Below are 21462 nucleotides of genomic sequence, written 5' to 3' on the forward strand. Positions count from 1 at the left end.
GCCGGGAGTTAGCTTGTCGGGACACCACTAGCACCCTGGGGACCAGCTGATAGATCTGTCCATCCGACTGGACAACCTGCTGGCCGCCCGCGGGCGTCCGAACTGGGCCCTGCTCGTTCCACCTCCTAGCCCTCCTGCTCCCACGCCTATGGAGATAGGGGGGGCTGCAGCCAGGAAGACTGGAGGGGGAGCCCTCTCCTGCACCCACTGTGGTCGCAGAGGGCACACTGCCGACCGGTGCTGGAGGAGCTCGCCCGGGAGTCCAGACGGCAGGCAGAGCACTCCTTCGACATCTCAGGTGAGTCAGCACCCGTCTCACCCAGAGCCCCCTGTCAGTCACATGTATGTGTTAGTTTCCTTCCCTGAATTTTCCCCTCACTCCCGGCTTAAGGCGCTAGTCGATTCAGGCGCAGCGGGGAGTTTTATGGACCGTGGGGTCGCCAGTAAGTTAGGGATTCCCCTAGTTCAGTTAGACCAACCCTTCCCCGTGTACGCCTTAGACAGTTGACCACTAGGGTCAAGGCTGGTCAGGGAGGTCACTGTGCCACTGGTCATGGTAATGCGGGGGGTCATGAGGAGAGTATCCGTCTCTTTCTCATTGATTCCCTGGCATTTCCGGTGGTGCTAGGGATCCCCTGGCTAGCCACTCACAACCGTAAGATTTCGTGGAAACAGAGGGCTCTCAAGGGGTGGTCGAAGGAGTGCTCGGGCAGATGTTTAGGGGTTTCCATCGGTGCGACGACGGTGGAGAGTCCAGACCAAGCCTCTACCGTGCACATTCCCTCAGAGTATGCCGATTTGGCTATCGCCTTCAGTAAAGCAAAGAAGATTCAATTACCACCCCATCGATGAGGAGACTGTGCGATAAACCTCCAGGTGAACGCTGCACTTCCCCAGAGTCACGTGTATCCCGTCTCAGGAGGAGACAGTGGCTATGGAGACATACATCGCTGAGTCCTTGAGGCAGGGATACATTCGGCCATCCAAATCACCCGTCTCCTCGAGTTTCTTTTTTGTGAAGAAAAGGGAGGGGGGGGGTTGCGCCCGTGCATTGACTATAGAGGTCTAAATTCCATCACGGTGGGGTTCAGTTACCCGCTACCTCTCATCGCCACGGCGGTGGAGTCATTTCACGGGGCGCGCTTCTTCATATAACTGGATCTCAGGAGCGCGTACAATTTGGTGCGTATCTGAGAGGGGGACGAGTGGAAAACTGCATTTAGTACCACATCTGGCCATTATGAGTACCTCGTCATGCCGTATGGGTTAAAGAATGCTCCCGCCGTCTTCCAATCGTTTGTGGACAAGATTCTCCGGGACCTTCTAGGTCAGGGTGTGGTGGTGTACATTGACGACATTCTGATCTACTCCACCACCGGCGCCGCGCATGTGTCTCTGGTGCGCAAAGTGCTTGGGCAACTGTTGGAGCATGACCTATACGTCAAGGCTGAGAAATGTGAGTTCTCCAAACAAGCCGTCTCTTTCCTTGGGTATCGCATTTCCACATCCGGGGTGGTGATGGAATGTGACCACATTTCGGCCGTGCGTAATTGGCCGACTCCCACCACGGTGAAAGAGGTGCAGCGGTTCTTGGGGTTTGCCAATCACTACCAGAGGTTTATCCGGGGCTTTGGGCAGGTGGTGGCTCCCATTACCACACTGATGAAGGGGGGCCCGGTGCGGTTTCGGTGGTCAGCGGAGGCGGACAGGGCTTTTAGTCGGCTGAAGGCTCTGTTTACCGATGCTCCAGTGCTGGAGCACCCGGATCCCTCTTTGCCATTCATAGTGGAGGTGGACACGTCCGAGGCTGGGGTGGTAGCCGTGCTATCACAGCGCTCGGGCGCGCCCCCCAAACTTCGCCCCTGTGCTTTTTTCTCTAAGAAGCTGAGCCAGGCGGAGCGTAACTATGATGTGGGGGACAGGGAGTTGCTGGCTGTGGTAAGAGCCCTGAAGGTGTGGAGACATTGGCTTGAGGGGGCACGACACCCTTTTCTCATCTGGACCGACCACCGTAACCTGGAGTACATCCGGGCGGCGAGGAGACTGAACCCTCGTCAAGCCAGGTGGGCGATGTTCTTTACGAGATTCCAGTTTACAATCTCGTACATCCCAGGTTCCCGGAACACTAAGGCTGACGCACTCCATGTCTCGTCTCCATGACACCGAGGAACGGTCCACCGATCCCACTCCCATACTTCCAGCCTCCTGCTTGGTGGCACCGGTGGTCTGGGAGGTGGATGCGGACATCGAGTGGGCATTACAGGCGGAACCTACTCCCGCTCAAGGTCCTGTGGGTCGTAAGTACGTCCCGCTCTGTGTCCGTGATCGGTTGATCCGGTGGGCGCACACGTTACCCTCCTCGGGTCACCCAGGGATTGAGCGGACGGTGCGGGGTCTTAGTGGGAAATACTGGTGGCCCACCTTGGTGAAAGATGTGAGGCGCTATGTCTCCTCCTGTTCGGTGTGCGCCCAGTGTAAGGCTCCAAGGCACCTGCCTAGAGGGAAATTACAGCCCCTCCCCGTTCCACAGCGACCATGGTCCCACCTGTCGGTGGATTTCCTCACCGATCTCCCGCCGTCTCAGGGGAACACCACGATCCTGGTCGTTGTGGATCGGTTCTCTAAGTCCTGCCATCTGCTCCCTTTACCCGGTCTTCCTACGTCCCTGCAGACCGCGGAGGCTCTATTCACCCATGTCTTCCGGCACTACGGGGTGCCTGAGGACATCGTCTCTGATCGAGGTCCTCAGTTCACGTCACGGGTGTGGCGGGCGTTTATGGAGCGATTGGGGGTTTCGGTCAGTTTGACCTCAGGTTTCCACCCTGAGAGTAATGGGCAGGTAGAGAGGATTAATCAGGATGTGGGCAGGTTTCTGCGGTCCTACTGCCGGGACCGGCCAGGGGAGTGGGCAAGGTTCGTGCCATGGGCCGAGATGGCCCAGAACTCTCTCCGCCACTCCTCTACCAACCTATCGCCTTTCCAGTGTGTGTTGGGTTACCAGCCGGTCCTGGTGCCCTGGCATCAGAGCCAGACAGAGGCCCCTGCGGTAGAGGACTGGGTACAGCGCTCTAGGGAGACCTGGAACGTCATTCAAGAATCCATTGAACGGGCCAGGGGATGACAGAAGGAGAGCGCAGACCGTCGCCGCAGTGAGGCCCCCGTGTTTACCCCGGGGGAGAGAGTCTGGCTCTCGACCCGGAACCTGCCCCTCCGGCTGCCCTGCCGGAAACTGGGTCCGCGGTTTGTGGGGCTATTTACAGTCCTGAGGAGAATAAACGAGGTGTGTTACAGGTTAGAGCTTCCCTCTTATTATCGTATTAACCCCTCATTTCATGTGTCTCTCCTCAGGCCGGTGGTAGCTGGTCCGCTGCAGGACGCTGAGGTACAGGAGGTCCGTACACAGTCCGGTCCATCTTGGACTCCAGGCGCCGGGTAAGGGGCCTGCAGTACCTCGTGGACTGGGAGGGGTACGGTCCGGAGGAGAGGTGCTGGGTACTGGTGGAGGACATTTTGGACCCATCGCTGATTCGGGAGTTCCACAGCCTCCATCCGGATCGCCCTGCGCCTCACCCTCCAGGGCGTCCTCGAGGCCGGCGTCGGCGCGCGTCAAGGGGGGGGGTACTGTCACAACATCGACGGAAGGTGGCGCCCCTCCTCGCCCGGGAGGCGCTCGGTGGTCGCCGTCGCCGGCCTACTAGCTGCCACCGATCCTCTTATTTCTGTTGGTCAGGTCTAGTTTAGTTGGCACCTGTTTAGTATTAGTTCATTAGTGGGGGAGGGTTATTTAGTCATTCTGTGTAGGTTTGTTCTTTGTGCGTGATTATTTTTCGTCATTGTGTTTGTTCTGAGGTGCAGGTGTTTTTCCCTCTGCCTGTGGGTATTGTGGCAGCGTGTTTTGGGCTGCGTCCCTACGCTGCGTGCAGGCTGTTATTTGGGCATTTGTGTTGCTCTGCCCTGCCTTACCTGTTTTCTTGGCACGTGTGGATTATTTATTAAAATGACGTGTGTTCACGGACTTGTGACTCCTGCGCCTGACTTCGACCCTCCTGCTTCCTTGAGCTCAGTGACACTCACGGCCAAAAACATGTGCTACAATGACCTTTGGGGTGAACATTAAGTCCATTGACTGTTTGCTGACCCTAAATATATCTAACACAAGCTGTCTTTTCCAATCGATGCTCAAAGAAATGACACAGAAAAAACTAACTTACTGTGATAATCAGTTAATAGTACATTAACAAATACCTTCTCCCTCAGAGCAATATTTTTCTACATCAGAAATGAAACTGCAGATTGTAGCTTACTTTTATAACAAGTATTTTGATCGTCACATTAAATAGATACTTTGTTAAAGGGCATCCTTGTATTACATACCGGCCCTAAATAATGGTATATTTCCAGAAAATTATCATTATTCATAATTATACCATTATGATCCTAGTCAGGTACTGACCTTTGAGTGTGACAGTGATGCCGCTGGGCCCCTTGGAGACACAGCGTGAGGGCTGGCTCTCTGGCAGCTCCCCTCCCAGCACCCTCCTGATGTGGTTCATACTGTAGCTGTAGACAGAGTCTGTAGTAAGGCCCAGGCTGGAGGTGGGGTCCACCTTGGCTATGTACACCTGGGGGAGGAGAGAAGACAGGGGAGGCGAGAAGACAGGGGAGAGGAGATGAGTGGGGGCAGGTGAGAGGAGACATGGGAGATGACAGGGGAAAGGAGAGGAGACAGGGGAGAGCAGAGGAGGGGAGGCAGAGGAGGGGAGAGGAGATGAGGGGAGCATTAGTGGTGTTGGGGAAAAGCAGACTGAGAACTTACAGATACAGATTAAACTCTAGCGAAAACCATGTCCTAATTGAGAAGAAAAGTGGTCCTGTATTTATGTGTGTTCTGTTTGTAGACATTATAACCCTACACAGAACCCTACACCCTACCTTGTCATTTAAGTTTAAACAAATAACATTTTTAGGGTACATTTGCATCAACAATATATCCACTTTTGAATGTAAACATGCTTTCTCACAGTTGAGGTGCCTGTTGAGACTCACCTTAAAAGCCTGGCCAACAGCCGAGTCCAGCATAGGCCAGTCCATTCTCCCGTTAACCCTCACAGTTCCGATGAAGAAGTCTTGTTGTTTCACCTCCTGTTGAATGAGGACAGGAGCAGTGGAGAGGTTAAACGGTTCACCATCATACTTATTGTAGAGGCCAGCTGAACTGAACAAGTCTGGCTCATACATAAATCATGAATCGTATAAATAGACTCACATCTTTGAAGACGCGCAGATTGGCCACGCGAACCACCACTCTCACACGAGTGTCGTCCCTGTGAGTGGGGAGGCTAACGGTGTCTGTCTGGAACACATCTGTTTCGACAGAGAGAGAGAGAGAGAGAGAGAGAGAGAGAGAGAGAGAGAGAGAGAGAGAGAGAGAGAGAGAGAGAGAAAATGGTATGAGTGGTAGTCAGCCGGAGAGTCACTGGGTCAAGGAATAATCTAATGAGTGTCCTACATGCATGTCATAATTTTAACATGTGAAACACATAAACGTGGGCACACAGTGTCCTTGTGTTCTGTTAGACAGTTGTATGTTTACTTATCGCTGAGTTATGACCCTTTCACGGTGCAGGCTAAGGAGGGTTATTTAGCTGAAATGCTTTATGATAATTATCCCTAGTCTCAGATAAAACATTTTCTTTTTTTTAAGAATTCATGGAAGTTCATTCAGTCTTAAGACTTGTTGAGTGATGACTGTGTTCCTCTAGTTACTGATGCCAGGCCTCACCAGAGGGGCTGCCCTCTCCCAAACTCATGCTGAAGGTCTTGGTCAGAGACATGGCAACAGATTGGCGTGGCGAGGCGGTGCCCAGTGACGCCAGGCCGGAGGACTGGGAGGTAGAGGTGGAGGGACCGCCTGTCTTCAACTGGTCATTCTCTGCCTTCAGGTTCTCCACTGTCATCTGCAGGCAGGAACACAGTGTAGGATTAGGGGTATACTTACATAGCTACTTAATGAGGGGAAGGAATCCTGTAGGGCCGTAATGGGGTCAGGGTCAGAGGCCAAACCGCACAAACCATAACTATATCTACGCTACAGTAGACATCATTGGGTAAGACAAGACACACAGACATGCATGCTCACACACCTCGCACACACACAGGAGTCCTGCACTGGTCAGTTGTTTGGAACCACACCCACGCCACATCAATTGCAAGCCCCACCCGATATAGACATCAGTACAGATTTTTCTACCCAAATTGACTTTCTACCGAAAGGCGATCAGTGACCCGCTGAATAACATACATTTATATCATTGTTTTTATGAGCTAGGCTCGCCAGGGAAAGTACACTTGGCAATGTATTCTCCAATGAGGGCGATGAAACATACGTTTTAGCACCACACAAATAATGGAAAGTTCCTTGATCCACTGTGTGCGTGACTGGTAGCCTATATGTCTGCCTCACCGCTCACAGGATAGAATTTTCAACACATTGCAACACAACATGCTCCTGGGTTTGTAAAAAAAAAAAAAATATCTTGATTTAAAACGTTTTCGACGCAATATCATTCTGAACCGTGAGCCGAGCCGTGGGTGTCCGACCCGTTGCAGGACTCACACACACCTGCATGTTGTTCATGGCCTCCTGCAGCTGTTCCAGCTGGTGGGCGGAGCTAAGGGCCTCCAGGCGGATGTCTGTCAACTTCCTCTCCTTCTCCCAGAGGGCCGAGCGCAGCGTGGTCACCACCTTCTCATCCCCTGGGGGCTCCTCGCCTCCTTCACACAGTCTGGAGAAGAAGAGAAGAACACACCTTGCTTAGACTGAAAAGAGGTGGCAGGTACCGCCTCAATTTCATTGAACTGTATGATAGAGATGAATAAGAGAGATAACGTTACATGACATTCATACGTGCCATTTGGTGCCCATTTGAATTATGTTTCTTATGGAAGCAAAACATGATTCAGACTGGAAGGGCACCAGAGGGGATCAGGTTGTGTGAATTGACCTTACCCAGAGGAAGATGCAGAGACAGAGGACCTCATCATGGAGGGAGGGTTGTCCCCATTTCCATCTCCCTCCCCATCCCTGTCCACATGGTGGATGGGGATTTTAGGAGAGGAGGGTGCAGAGGAGTCTGGCGTGGCGATCTCCTCGATGTCAGCGTATGACGCAGAGAGCTTGGACCCCTTCTTACTGAACGCCTTGTTAAAGGAACTCCTCAGCTATACAGAGAAATGCATAGATAACAGAGATGAGAATTAAAGACTGATGGGGCACCCAGAGCGCACCACAATGAACACTTGTGACTTCTGTTTCCATCCCTGTATTTGTTGATGCATTCGACCTTTGATGCGTCTCAAATGGCACACTTTCCCCTGTATAGTGCACTACTATATGAGGAAAGGGTGTTATTTGACACGTACAGCTATTCTTCATCAAAATCACAGCAGGGGTCTTTTTGTGTTTATTTGGAAGTCATTACTTGGCTTTGATTTTGACACTTGAATATATAGCCAGTAGGAAAGAAAAAAACACGCTGTCCTCAAAATCCCCAAATCTCCCGACCCCTATACTGGTGTCCTCTTTTCTTTGGTGCAGCAGGTTAATGTGAGTCCGGTGTTGTCCTCTATTCTGAGGTGAAGCGGGGTAAATGTGAGAACCCAAGGCTAATCTAGGGTGGGGGGTAAATTTCATAAAAATTCCAGTCAACTCAAAAAGTAAACCAAATTCCAATTCCAAATTGTCCTAACTGAAAAGCATTGAATAGATTTTGAATTTCAGTGTACTTCCTGAATTGACTGGAATTTAAATGGAATTTACCCCAACCCTGCAGAACACTAGTCATGGGATGCAGTCCTATGGACGTAGTCCACGCAACATGAGCATAACCTAGCAGATTAGTCTGTAGGGAACAGAGCACATAGAAATAAGCATCTGGCGATGAGACAGAGATGTTCACTAGACTTATGTTCACTAAGTTCTGTCCAATGAGGGGGAAGGAAGAGAGAAAAGAACTGCCCCATGGTGGAAAAAGCCGCGAGCGCTGTACAGACCGTACAGATTTGAGTTGTTGCTCCTCATTTGGTCATGATTCTTGCAAGGCTTTTGTGTTTATGTTCACTTTGTTCGCAGTAGAACCCTATATGAGGAATTATCCACATTTGTTAAGTGTCTGTACTGTCTGTACAGTTATGATTCAACAATACATACGCTTTAAAAAAAAAGTTTGACGTTTTGTAATGATATGTCAAATATGAGGACTACTGTACCACAACAAAAACAACAGAAAATGGCTGGGGTGACTATATCACAAAAAGTTTATTTTGTCCTCTGGCAAAAAATGTCACCATCATTCACTAACTTTCACACTAGCTTTGCATGAAATCAAAACTTCTCTGGACACTAAACCAAACAGAATTTGAAAACAACATTTGTTGTCGTCTGATTATCCAATTTACTTTGTAATTTCTGAATCATTTATCTGCCTTATATTTACTGTAAATGGTATAGATAAAAATGTATGCTTCCATAACGTACAGTTAGTGAATGAAGTGGATCTAGCTAGGTTTAATATGGGATGAAAAACCACACAGCTTTTCCAAATATCTAACAAGTATGACTCATCGGTGCATGGAGGGAGGGAGGGAGGGAGACTTGGGGCTCTTACAATATCCACTACTCACCTCAAAGACCTGAATAAAATACAGTAGCAGGGAAGCATGAGAAAGAGATCAGAGAGGAGTCATACTTAATATCAGATTTGGAGAGAGAGAGAGAACCCACACATGCAGGTGCACAGACACAGAGAGAGTGGCTGGATGGTTTCTCTCCATTCAATGCAAAACATAAATTAGGATTCTAAAATGTAGCAATCCTATTCTATGCCAATCTCCTAACTTCATGATGTTGCTATTTTATAAGCTCCTTAGAATGTTTGTTGGTTTATAGCTTGTGTAAAACATGTTATGAAGAGCGTATGTAGAGTATGTAGAGTTTATGAATGCTTTATGAATGCATACATTAGCTAGATCATGTAGAGTGAAGTAAAGTTACCCACTTTGCTTGTTACTAGCCAGTCCAGTGGTAAACTCTTGGTATAGTGAACTCCAGGAACTCAAATTGTAGGTTTTCGCAACGTTGGACACCAATAGGCCGATCAAATCCCATTGATCCAAAATCCAGACCGTTTTGGCAAGACAGTACCACTGCCCTGACCCTAGTGAGAGGGTTTTCTCATAGAACCAGAAACCCAATTAGAATCCTGATTCTAATTCCTTATTATATTTAGACAGTTCTGTGCTCTCACCCAGCTCTTCTTCTTCTTCTTGGCCTCCTGCTCCTTCAGACTGCCCATGCTGGAGTGGCTGGTGATGCTGTTCAGGCTGGAGATGCTCTCGGAAGAGTTCTGCCTCTTCATCTGCAGCTCTGGAGAGACAAGAGGAGCTAGTGAGGGTGGTGAAGCAGAGAAAAACTGGTCTGGAGAAGAGAAGGAATGGTCAAAGGGATTATATTGAAAGAACGTTAGACCCTTGGTTGGCTCCATACCTTTAGGAGGGATGTCAGGGTTGCTGAGGGCCACATGGATTATATCCTGTGCCTCTGTGTTCTTCGTCTTCAGAATCTCTATGGTCTCCTTCAGATCAGTCAGCTCAGAGTCCTACAAGGAAACAGGACCAATACATTACAACTGTCTGTTGCCTCTAGGGTTGCAGAATTCTGGTAACTTTCCCCAAATTCCCAGGTTTTCCAGAAATCATGGTTGGAAGCTTCCCGGAAGCAGGAAATCGGAGAATCCTCGAACCAAGATTTCTGGGAAAACCTGGGAATTTTGCAGAAGTTACAGGAATTTTGCAATCTTACTGATGTTGAGAGAGGACTCCCTACTGTATATCTTCTGGGCTAATGTACGCCGTTGAGCAGCTGACAGCAGTCCTACACGGGGGGACTGACTATGGTGTGTCTATGGTGTCTCAGACCTGAATGCTTGAAGGATTGTGCCAAGTGGCTGGTGAAAACAAGACCTTAGCACCATGTCAACTTTTGACCTAGATTTAATTTCCTGTCCTCCTGACAGTCTTTGTCCTCTGCTCTCCAACAGGATGATACAGTTAGACGATGCCAGGGCTTTGGGGTGGTCATGCGGATAACGCTCAAGGGCATGTTGTGGTCCAGGATGTTAGCCTTGACTGTCAAAACACACTGAGGAGATCAGACTCTGTCTACACTCTACGCTCACTTAGCTCTCAGCCTTCTCATAGAACAAAAGTCAAATTGGTTCATTTGTTTGAAAAACTATTGGTTAAACATGAATTCTCCAGATGCATTCTTTTATGAAATTCTCACAACTTGAAGCTCTGTTTGCTACAACCAATCATGGTGAACTGGAAAGAGCGCTGAATAATAAACATATTTTATGGACATTTATTTTACATTGATTGGAAATAGCTGGACTCTCTGAAGTTTTGGAAAATAATCCCCCCCCCCATCGTGGAAGGATGTAAGAGAGGGCAGAATAATGCAGCTGCATTTACCGGTACCTTCTGCTCCTGGCTGACCGACAGGCTCTGCAGACGTGACGTCATCAGTTGCAGGCTCTGCTCGAACGCTGCTACCAAATTAGCCTTCAGAGAGAGAGAGAGAGAAAGAGGGGTCGAGAAGAGAGAGGGGGAAAGAGGGAGAGAAAGAGAGAACACAGAGATGAGTCACTGCAGTTTAGAGGCCGCAGGCACCACAGGCTCACTGCACATCAAGCAAATGGCTTTCTCCATCTGCCAGGAGGAGAGGAGGGCGGGGTGAAGGGATGGACAGCTGTGGAGGATGAAAGGAAGGGAGGAGAGGAAGGTGGGGTGTGAGTGAGTGAGTGAGAGGTGACTGGATTATGGCACTGGGGCACAGGCCTCTCCAACCTGATGTAGCATGGGAGACCGTTCTGAACCCTCATAGTAGTGAATGTGACTCTAATGTAATAGAGTAACAATAAACCTCAGCCGTTTTAACTTATATGGTATGTGTATGTATCTTGTAACAAGGCTACCATCTTTACATTCTCTTACATCTCAACATTGGCTACTTTTTACATGACAATTGTAAAGTACAGAAGCTTATTTAAAACTAAAACTACATATATGCTATCATCCACATGATTCAAGGTAGGTGTCGAGGCCTGGCTGGCGCCGCCACACGGCGACTAAAACAGGAACCTCAGCACCAGGTCAGTCTGTTAGCCTGCGGAACGGGATGGACGGTCAGAGAGAGCGAGAGAGAGTCATGCGACAGCGAAGGACGGAGGAGGGATCTGGAAGCAACAGACAGTCCAACAAACCTGGCCTAGCTGCTACACCCAGCATCCAGAGGTGTGGGTCAGCGGCCAGCAGGCAGGGGGCAGCAAAGAGTCCAGAACCAGCGGTCAATACAGCCAACAGTGGAGGAGAGAGGGACAGTGGCGTTAGGCCGGGATCACACTCCTCGCATGCACCCACATACAGTATGTGCACGCGCACACACACACGCATGAACACACACAACCTAGACACACACACAGACATTGGGCCAGAGAGCTAATTACAGTAATAATAAATTACAGTTAATAGCGACATCATACAATTTATCACATAATAAAGAGACAATAATCCAGTGGGTAAGCAAAATTACAATTTTTCCTACTGTGTAGGTTTTTATGAATTGTTTTATAAATACTGTTTATTCATGTATTAATACTGAACCAAGGTCTGTGGTCATATCATATATCATATCATATCAATCATGCAGTAGCAGCAACACACTCAGGTTAGAGGGTTAGACCAAGTTAAAGGGTATTGCCAATGGACAGTGTTAGTACTGTAGTGGACTTGACTTTCTTTGCTTAAACAGCATGCAACATAGTCATCAAGTGCAGTTCCTGAAAAGAGTTTTGGATTGGTCGGCACCTCCCAAGATTTCATGTCTCTTTCAGCATGAACACAGAGTACATGGCAGTCTGTCACTCACTCTCGTAACACATCAAATATATGTAGCATCTAGTTGCCGGATTGTTAGGCTGAGGTGTGAGAAGTAGGGGCAATGGGGTGAGTGGCAGATGGGGAGGTATAGTGCAGAGAGAATAAAAGGGGTTGTGGCAGTACAGGGGAGAGAGAAGAGATTGTTGGGGGTGCAGCGCAGCTGGTTTACCCCCTGTGGGCCCAGCCTGGCCTCAGAACTATACGAAACATACTTTACGTATTTCTGAGTACCTCCAATATGTATGATACCTACTAATGGTCTAGTTACTTTAGACAGAAACAAAAAGTAGAGAGGTTGCTCGGGGAGGATAGGCGAGCGTGATCCGTGACCGTCTAGCAATCCAACGGTTGGTGAGGTCACATGACCGGGGAAAACTCTTGACCCAAGATTTAAACAATACTAGCTTAGTTTTAGCTTAATTTTCATTGATTGGATTTCGGTCTGCGAGTTAGATTGCGTTCTATGCATTCAACACTGGGCATAAATCTATCAAAGCCAGCATCATATCTCATCTCACCCTCTCCACTATGCATGCTTTCCTATCGTAGCGCAACATCAGTTTAATCAATGCCTAATGATCCAGGCGCTTTAAATATCTTCATAAAAATATCGAAATTTGTATGACATGGTTTTTGTGTTGGTTTGTGCGTTAAAGACCTCATCACAATGTCTTGCACCCAGAGACAGGTTAATTCATATTATTAGATGACTCTTAACAGACTTGGATTCAGTCTCATTCAGCTCCCATCAATCATATGTCCCAACACAGACATAAAGACATTTGTTTTTATATTGAAAACAAACAAATGGATCCTGCTACCATGGTATATGAGACTGCTGTTAACAGAGACTCTCACAATCAATCAAAATACAATCATGGTAGAACATAATAGAATCGTGATAGAACAAAGGTGTGTCAGTTTGTTCATTAGTCAGCCATATAGATTGTCTGGTAGCCAGACCGCCTTAGCCAACTTCTTTGCCATTTAGCCAACAATAAAGGAGTAGCATACACTACCATTGTTTTGATTTGGCCAGACTTAGGCTACATACCGGTGCGAGACTTTGCACCTGTTGACTGGAGACTAGATAACGGCAGAAACAAATATGGCCACCATATAGAAGCTCAGAGGTTAAAAGGTGAGAAGCCTGTTCTACATACGTTGGCAGACAGCTGGGTGGTCAGGTTGGCCACTTTTTCCTGGGAGTTCTCCAGCTCGCGTCTCAGCTTGCGGATTTGCTGTGAAGAAGACAACAACAAGGTCCTTTAGAAAGGCAGAGCAGGCAAAGATCATACCTTATAATTTACGGACAGATGGCCTGACAATTTACTTACTTCTCCACATCTCAAAGCGCCTTACACTGTATGGTAGTACATGGAATGAGTTATTGGCTGGGTAAGGTGCATGACACTAAGTAAGCTTATGGGAGAACATGAAATTATAAAGTAGTAACTTCATTAAAAACAATAGAAACAATGGTTGCTGGACAGCATGCCGAGTTACTCTGAACATGCTAAATGAATTACAATTGTTTGGGGGGAAAACAATGTTTCTGATCCCTGAAGCACTGCTGAACGGATGGAGGTGAGCGGTATGGATGGACGAGAGCGAACGAGATGATATTTGGAAAAATGAAGACAAGGGAGAGTTGAAGAGCAGAACACGTTAGCCTTACCTCTCCTTGTATCCTCTCCTCGGTCTTAGAGAGCATAGTAGGATAGAAAGAAGAAACGAGAAGAAAGCAGATAGATTGAACTTGGGAGTAGTCGAGGTTACGGTGGGTTGTGGTAATCTAATGGTAGCTCAGGTACAATCCTGAGTTTATAGAGGGCAGGGGATTCAGACTGCATCTTGTAAGCGTTCAGCAGGGTAAAGGCAGGATAGAATACACCCTAAAATAATGACTGTATATAAGGATATACTTGATATCGGTATCAGTAGCAGTCAAACCACAACTTGTAAGCCTTAGTATTTCAGGAGAGGTGAGGTTTTATAGAAATTAAACATCAAGGTAAAGACCTGGATAAACAGGTAACTGCCAAAATAAAGGAAACACCAGCATAAAGTGTCTTAATAGGGCGTTGGGCCACCGCGAGCCGCCAGAACAGCTTCAATGCGTGGATTGGCATTGATTCTACAAGTGTCTGGAACTATATGGCTGGTCTTTTGACCAAACAGATCAGCTCTGAAAAATATATGTTGTGACAAGTTCTGGGGATCTATTTTCGGCTGGCGGTAAAGAGGTGTAACTTTTAAACGCACACTAGTTTATAAGGGATGGATCGAAATTTACAGAAAGGGGAGGGTTTAGTATTTTGTTAATCTAGTCCAGGGGAGGGTCATGTAATTTGTAATTGATGAAATGTCAATATTTCTCAGTGTTTTAGAATGAGTTGCTTATTGGGATATATATCGATGTGTGCCCGATGCCACCCATAATCTGATTCTCCGCTGGGCAAGCAATATCAAGTGCGCCTTCAGGCTCTTTAGTGTGGTCTCAATCAAATTATCCATAGGCTACAAAGTGCATGCTCGGAGAAGCACAGAGCAAAGTGATATTTCTAAGATATCTGCTGGGACGGTGTAAATACAATAGGATACACTACACACTGCAATGAATATTCCGATTCTGAGCCCCGCCCTACTCTGCTCTTTCTGATCAAACACTTTGTGTGCTGCCTAACCAATGGCTGTACCTACGATGGCAGTCCAGGAGGAGAGTCAAAGGCTTTTTCCCGAATGTTTTTATGTATTAGGCCTAGTCCCAAAAATGCAGTATCTTGCGTGTGGTCTCGCCTATAGCTTATGTTTATTTCAGTTTGAAAAGGAGAGCGCGAAGAGGAGAAGGAGGACTAGAGGTCAACTTTGATAGCTTGCTACGATTATAATTGATTTTATTAAAAGCAATGCGTTTCTTGCCCATTATGATATATCCATAGATTTGTCAGTGAATTCCTCCACCCACCCCGCACTCTTTAAATAGACTACCTCCGCGTCAGTGAAGGGCTGTTAAGTTAAAACTAAGACTCGGATTGAGGGGGTATGAGAGGGTATGCCATAGGTCTACCATTTATTTAAAAAATTGGCACAAAGCACAGGCCTACTCAATGTTAGCTTAAGATTTTGAATAAAATAAAACGGATCCAATGATATAAAGTGATCTATAATAGTGCTTTATGCTAGAAACAAGCTGTAAAATACCTGGGAAAGACGTGATTCTGATGCATATGGGGATATCATTGTTTAGTTTCTTCGACATTCACTCTATTGCTGAGGAGACAAAAAAATGTACTTTGCTTAGGAAGTAATCAAATTCTGTCTCTATCAATTTATTAAGCTATTCACTTTCTGTACAATAGATGTTTAAACCCAGACAGCTTTTAGGGAAACACTTGTGACCTTCTCTCGTTGGGTTAAGCCACAGAAGAAGAGTAGCCAGCAGGTAAAGTTCACATTTTTCTGCATCGGTAGGCCTACTCTGTCTGGGGTGGAAAGGTACTCAGATTGCTAAGGACGTCTCAGATTTAATTATTTGGAAATAAGGACAGTTTCGTTGCAAACAAGACACACTGATTTGGCATTGGATAAATATAATAAGATGAACACATAGGCCTATCTCTGTCCATTCTTAGCCTGTCATTTTTGGTAATTTGTGTGATATTAAAAAAAATTCTGCTAACATGTAAAATGACACAAAATTGCATTAAATGTTTAGGAGGCCATTTTTTCCTCGGACCTGCAAATACGATGATAGATTAATGAAATGCTTTTACTATAAATTAGATCTTTCCACCTCTACTCTTGTCCACAGTGGTCTGCAAACCCACAACCTTCTGGCCTGCAGCCCTGTGCGCTTTCAAAATTCCTGCGTTGCCATGTAATGCTTACAGGACGAAGGACAGTTTCTAAAACTGCATATCTAAGGCTCTGGTCTGTCCAAGAAGTGAGGGTAAATGGTAGACATGTTCTCTGCTATCCACTTTGTTTTAATTATTATTTTGGGTTTAGGGGTCACTTTTTTTTTTCTTCAAGTGTTCATGGAGGGTTTAAGCAAAATATACTTGCTGAATGAAGGGCCATCGATTTTCATTTCAGAAAGGTCAGATTTTCTCCATGTGACCCTTATTATAAATAACATTCACTCACTGAGTTTTATTCATATAGGACATTATTTTGTCCAGCTTCTGTGAAAAGTTTGGACTCAGTTTGGTATGGAAGGTGTCAGTGACTGTAGGAAGCCTGTTTAGGAACATCAAGTTATTTAAAAAAGACTGTTTATTGTTTTTTATTGATCATTTAGCATTTTACACTTTCCTCTGTTGGACCTAACTTTCAAATCGTGGGAATTCTGATCGCTGTCCGTGGTGCTGAATCCGCTTGTAGACTATATTTGCCTGTTTGTTCGTTTACCTTTCACGTGGCAAAGTCCCTACTGGCCATATGAACGAAGATGGTAGGCTACAGCTATATATTTGAGAGCCGTACCGGTGAGTGGACATTCCCCCTTTCTCTATATATTGGATATTTTCCAGCTCCTATGAAAAGTTTGGATGTGTGTAAAACCCTCCATTGTCTATGTTGTCTTAGGCCTAATATTATATGCCCATGGGGAGAAATTATGGTGCCTGTAACTGTATTTAGACATAGCATATTTGAAACAAGTTGTTGTTTCGTTTTATTAGAATTTGATTCAAATTATTCACTCTCTTTTTAGGTTAACTTAAAAGTTAACTTAATCATGCTTATTGACGTTTGGCATGTCCATAGCTCAAATATAATGCATTTTACAGAAGGCCTATATCAGTGGGAATGCTATGTTAACAATATATTTCTATATTGTAGCCATGCAATTACTGTTCAAAAACAAATACGGGATAGGACTACATTTTGTTATTTTGTTTCTGTAGGCTATTTAACAAATGTCCTTGCTATAATTGATCCTCGGGACGTCCCTACCCCCCATTAAAGTTTACATTTAGCATGGTTTGGTAAAGTTTAGGCTATAATGGACAAGGATACTAGGCAATACATAAAAGATAGTAAAATCTATTTAAGTCTGATTGGCCAGTAAGGGCTCAAGCCTCGACATACCTTCAACTTGCTTATTTCTCAAAACCTAGCCCTTTAAAGCCACCACCAGCTCCTGCGCCCATAATTCTGGTTGAGAAAATAGGAAACACCCCCGAACCTATAGCTCTACCACCAGCACTTAAGATCTACCATTGCGTTAGGTTTCTTAAAATACAGCCCCTGATGTGATTGGTCAAAAGACCAATTAGTGGTACAAATATTGGCTGCCTGTGTAAACACAGCATATTGGTGGGATGCAACACCATTCTTCCACTTGAAATTCCATAATTTGGTGTTTGTTGATGATGGTGGAAAACGCAGTCTCAGGCGCCCTCCAGAATCTCTCATAAGTGTTCAATTGGGTGGAGATCTGAAAACTGAGACACACATGCACACACACCCTTTAAAACCTCCTATGATCCTTTGAGACCCCTCTTTCAAAGTCATTGAGATCTCTTCTTCTAGACATGGTAGCCCAAATAATGACCCTACACATGATGGGATGTTAATTGCTTAATTAACTCAGAAACCACAGCCATGAGGAAGCACCTGCTTTCAATATACTTTGTATTCCTCATTTACTGAAGTGTTTCCTTTATTTTGGCAGTTATCTGAACGTAAACAATGGCCAAAATTTGGAAAAGGAGAGAAAACCCAATGTTCTGAGGTAAAAAGTTGTCTTTGAATAAGGTTTCAGCTCTGGAATGCCTCAGTGGCATCTCACTTCACTTCAGGCATGTTTTCAATCAAAGACAGAAAAACTACATGGCTGTATTTGTACAGTTGGCTGGCTAGGCCTGGCACTGTTCCGGTTGTATCACACACATTCATGTCATTGTGATGGGATCCAACAGTTATAATCATGAAAGTATGTCCTGTGGGCACACAACAGCTGAGCACAATAACTATTTCTGGATTATTCAATAATTCTATTACTCACAGAGGAATAGTTGGATGAAGTGTTGGATGCCAAGGACAGGACAGAGCCATGGACTAAAAGAGGTAGAAAAAGAGAGAACAAACACATAACATAGTTTAGTATTGAAATATGCCATATCCATACTTCACAGAATATGCTAACAATATGACTAATCTATCGTTGTTCAGATTTTTAAACACAACGTTATATCCAGTAAACCTGCTACTGTGTGTGTGTAGATTTACAACAAGGTATAAATGACAGTTTACTTGTGGCAGTATATAAGTACTTCACAGAAAACAACATACAACATAATCCAACGCAGACTGCCTCACCCTCTACCTCCCTCTCTCTGTACTGAGAACACAGCCTCAAGGACACTACTAGACTCAAGGGTTGTCTAGGCCGGGGCCTGAAACATCAGGGGAATGTTCAGGTTCCCTAAAATATATTCAGCGAGTAAAAAACCTTAACACACTCAAATGACAATTGGAATTTCAATTCATTCCCTGAGTTTAACTTTATCAACTGAGGGCCCCAGTAGTAGACTGACAACCCAAAAGGGACTAGCCTTAGAAATGGAGCCATAGTGGCTAGCCATAAAAAAGGAATGATATATCTGTATACAGGTATCTTACATGTGCTAGCTGTCTCACAGTCATCTGCGGGCTCGCGGTCACGGAAGGATCCAGAGCGCATCATGCTCTTGGGCCGGTCGGCCAGTGACATGCTGCTGCCCAGTGGAGAGGAGCCGTACAGGTCGAAGGCCGCGTCATTGGTGGGGATACTGTTGGAGCGGGTTATCCTGGGGACACAGGCACCGCTCGGGATGGGGGAAACTGGGAAGACAGGAAGGTTGGCATGCGTAAGAGGCAGACTGACACAGTACAATGAGGCAAGTAAGTACACCACATACTTACGCACTTACACATACCTGCGCACGCACGCACACACGCACACACACACACACACACCCCTGATGAGTCAGTGTAAAGAGACACTCAGGGTCCACAACGGTCAACATGATATAGACAATAGATGACAGGTGTATGAAATCGAACACACAGCCATGCAATCTCAGAAACATTGGCAGTAGAATAGCCTTAATGAAGAGCTCAATGACTTTCAACGTGGCACCGTCATTAGATGCCACCTTTCCAACAAGTCAGTTTGCCCTGCTAGAGCTGCCCATGTCAACTGTAAGGGCTGTTTTTGTGAAGTGGAAACATTTAGGAGCAACAATGGCTCAGGCGCAAAGTGGTAGGTCACACAAGCTCCCACAACAGAACCGCTGAGTGCTGAAGCGCGTAAAAATCGTTTGTCCTCGGTTGCAACACTCACTACCGAGTTCCAAACTGCAGCTGCAAGCAACGTCAGCACAAGAACTGTTCGTCATGAGCTTCAAAAATGGGTTTCCATGGCCCGAGCAGCTGCACACAAGCCTATGATTACCATGCGCAATGCCAAGCTTTGGCTGGAATGGTGTAAAGCTCAAAGCCATTGGACTCTGGAGCAGTGGAAACGTGTTCTCTGGAGTGATGAATCACGCTTCACCATCTTGCAGCCCGATGGATGAATCTGGTTTTGGCGGATGCCAGGAGAATGCTACCTGCCCCAATGCATAGTGACAACCTTAAAGTTTGGTGGGGGAGGAATAATGGTCTGGGGCTGTTTTTCAAGGTTCTGGCTGGGCCCTTTAGTTCCAGTGAAGGGAAATCTTAATGCTACAGCATACAATGACATTCTAGATGATCCTGTGCTTCCAACTTTGTGGCAACAGTTTGGGGAAGGCCCTTTCCTATTTCAGCTTGACAAAACCCCTGTGCACAAATGGTTTGTCGAGATCGGTGTGGAAGAACTTGACTGGACTGCACAGAGCCCTGATCTCAACACCATCGAACACATTTGGGATGAATTGGAACGCAAACTGCGAGCCAGGCCTAACCGCCCAACATCAGTGCCCGACCTCACTAATGCTCGTGGCTGAATGGAAGCAGGTCCCGCAGCAATGTTCCAACCTCTAGTGGAAAGCCTTCCCAGAAAAGTGGATTCAGTAAAGGAGGAACCAACTCCATATTAATGCCCATGATTTTGGAATGAGATGTTTGACGAGCAGGTGTCCACATACTTTTGGGCATTTAGCATTTAGTATATATATATATATATATATATATACAGTACAAGGCAAAAGTTTGAACACACCTACTCATTCAAGGGTTTTCCTTTATTTGTACTATGTTCTACATTGTAGAATAATAGTGAAGACATCAAAACTATGAAATAACACATATGGAATAATGTAGTAAGCAAAAAAGCGTAAAATAAATACATTCCACCCTTTGCCTTGATGACAGCTTGCACACTCTTGGTATTCTCTCAACCAGCTTCTGGAGGTAGTCATCTGGAATGCTTTTCCAACAGTCTTGAAGGAGTTCCCACATATGCTGAGCACTTGTTTGCTACATTTCCTTCATACTGTGGTCCAACTCATCCCAAACCATCTCAATTGGGTTGAGGTCGGGCGATTGTAGAGGCCAGGCCATGCTTCACGGTGGGAACCCCACATGCGAAGATCATCTGTTCACCTACTCTGCGTCTCACAAAGACACGGCAGTTGGAACCAAAAATCAGAAATATGGACTCATCAGACCAAAGGACAGATTTCCACCGGTCTAATGTCCATTGCTCATGTTTCTTGGCCCAAGCAAGATTCTCTTATTATTGGTGTACTTTAGTAGTGGTTTCTTTGCAGCAATTCGACCACGAAGCCCTGATTCACACAGTCTCCTCTGAACAGTTGATGTTGAGATGTGTCTATTACTTGAACTCTGTGAAGAATTTATTTGGGCTGCAATCTGAGGTGCAGATTTCTGAGGCTGGTAACTCTAACGAACTTATCCTCTGCAGCAGAGGTAACTCTGAGTCTTCCTTTCCTGTGGCGGTCCTCATGAGAGCCAGTTTCATCATAGCGCTTGATGGTTTTTGCGACTGCACTTGAAGAAACTTTCAAAGTTCTTGACGTTTTCCGGATTGACTGATCTTCATGTCTTAAAGTAATGATGAACTGTCGTTTCTCTTTACTTATTTGAGCTGTTCTTGCCATAATATGGACTTGGTCTTTCACCAAATAGGACTATCTTCTGTATACCAACCCTAGCTTGTCATAAATTCCACAAATTAACTTTTAACAATGCACACCTGTTAATTGAAATGCATTCCAGGTGACTACCTCATGAAGCTGGTTGAGAGAATGCCAAGAGTGTGCAAAGCTGTCATCAAGGCAAAGAGTGGCTACTTTGAAGAATCTAAAATATAAAATCTATTTTGATTTGTTTAACACTGTTTTGGGTAGTACATGATTCCCTGTGTGTTATTTCATAGTTGAGATGTCTTCACTACTATTTTATAATGTAGAAAATAGTAAAAACCCTGGAATGAGTAGGTGTGTCCAAAGCTTCTGACTGGTACTATAA

The 21462-nt window shown here is 45.9% G+C and overlaps 1 protein-coding gene across 20 annotated transcripts in view; it reads right to left on the reverse strand.

Annotated features, from left to right (window-relative positions):
* Positions 1 to 21462, reverse strand: part of LOC106582711 (neuron navigator 1) — a 125466-nt gene that overhangs the window by 19985 nt on the left and 84019 nt on the right. For 7 of the 20 annotated variants that reach the window (XM_014166050.2, XM_014166051.2, XM_014166046.2 and 4 more), the window contains 15 exons: positions 18628 to 18828; positions 18011 to 18063; positions 13676 to 13699; positions 13161 to 13238; positions 11322 to 11330; positions 10531 to 10620; positions 9545 to 9656; positions 9306 to 9424; positions 8683 to 8691; positions 7010 to 7221; positions 6623 to 6785; positions 5783 to 5957; positions 5267 to 5364; positions 5047 to 5142; positions 4454 to 4622 (listed from right to left, as the gene is read on the reverse strand). In XM_014166050.2, coding sequence (XP_014021525.1) covers positions 4454 to 4622; positions 5047 to 5142; positions 5267 to 5364; positions 5783 to 5957; positions 6623 to 6785; positions 7010 to 7221; positions 8683 to 8691; positions 9306 to 9424; positions 9545 to 9656; positions 10531 to 10620; positions 11322 to 11330; positions 13161 to 13238; positions 13676 to 13699; positions 18011 to 18063; positions 18628 to 18828 — 1608 coding nt within the window. The remainder of the gene's footprint in view (positions 1 to 4453; positions 4623 to 5046; positions 5143 to 5266; positions 5365 to 5782; positions 5958 to 6622; positions 6786 to 7009; positions 7222 to 8682; positions 8692 to 9305; positions 9425 to 9544; positions 9657 to 10530; positions 10621 to 11321; positions 11331 to 13160; positions 13239 to 13675; positions 13700 to 18010; positions 18064 to 18627; positions 18829 to 21462) is intronic. The other 13 variants (XM_014166052.2, XM_014166063.2, XM_014166058.2 and 10 more) reach the window with 11 other exon arrangements.

Source organism: Salmo salar, chromosome ssa22 (genome assembly GCF_905237065.1).
Source record: "Salmo salar chromosome ssa22, Ssal_v3.1, whole genome shotgun sequence".
Classification (NCBI taxonomy): domain Eukaryota; kingdom Metazoa; phylum Chordata; class Actinopteri; order Salmoniformes; family Salmonidae; genus Salmo; species Salmo salar.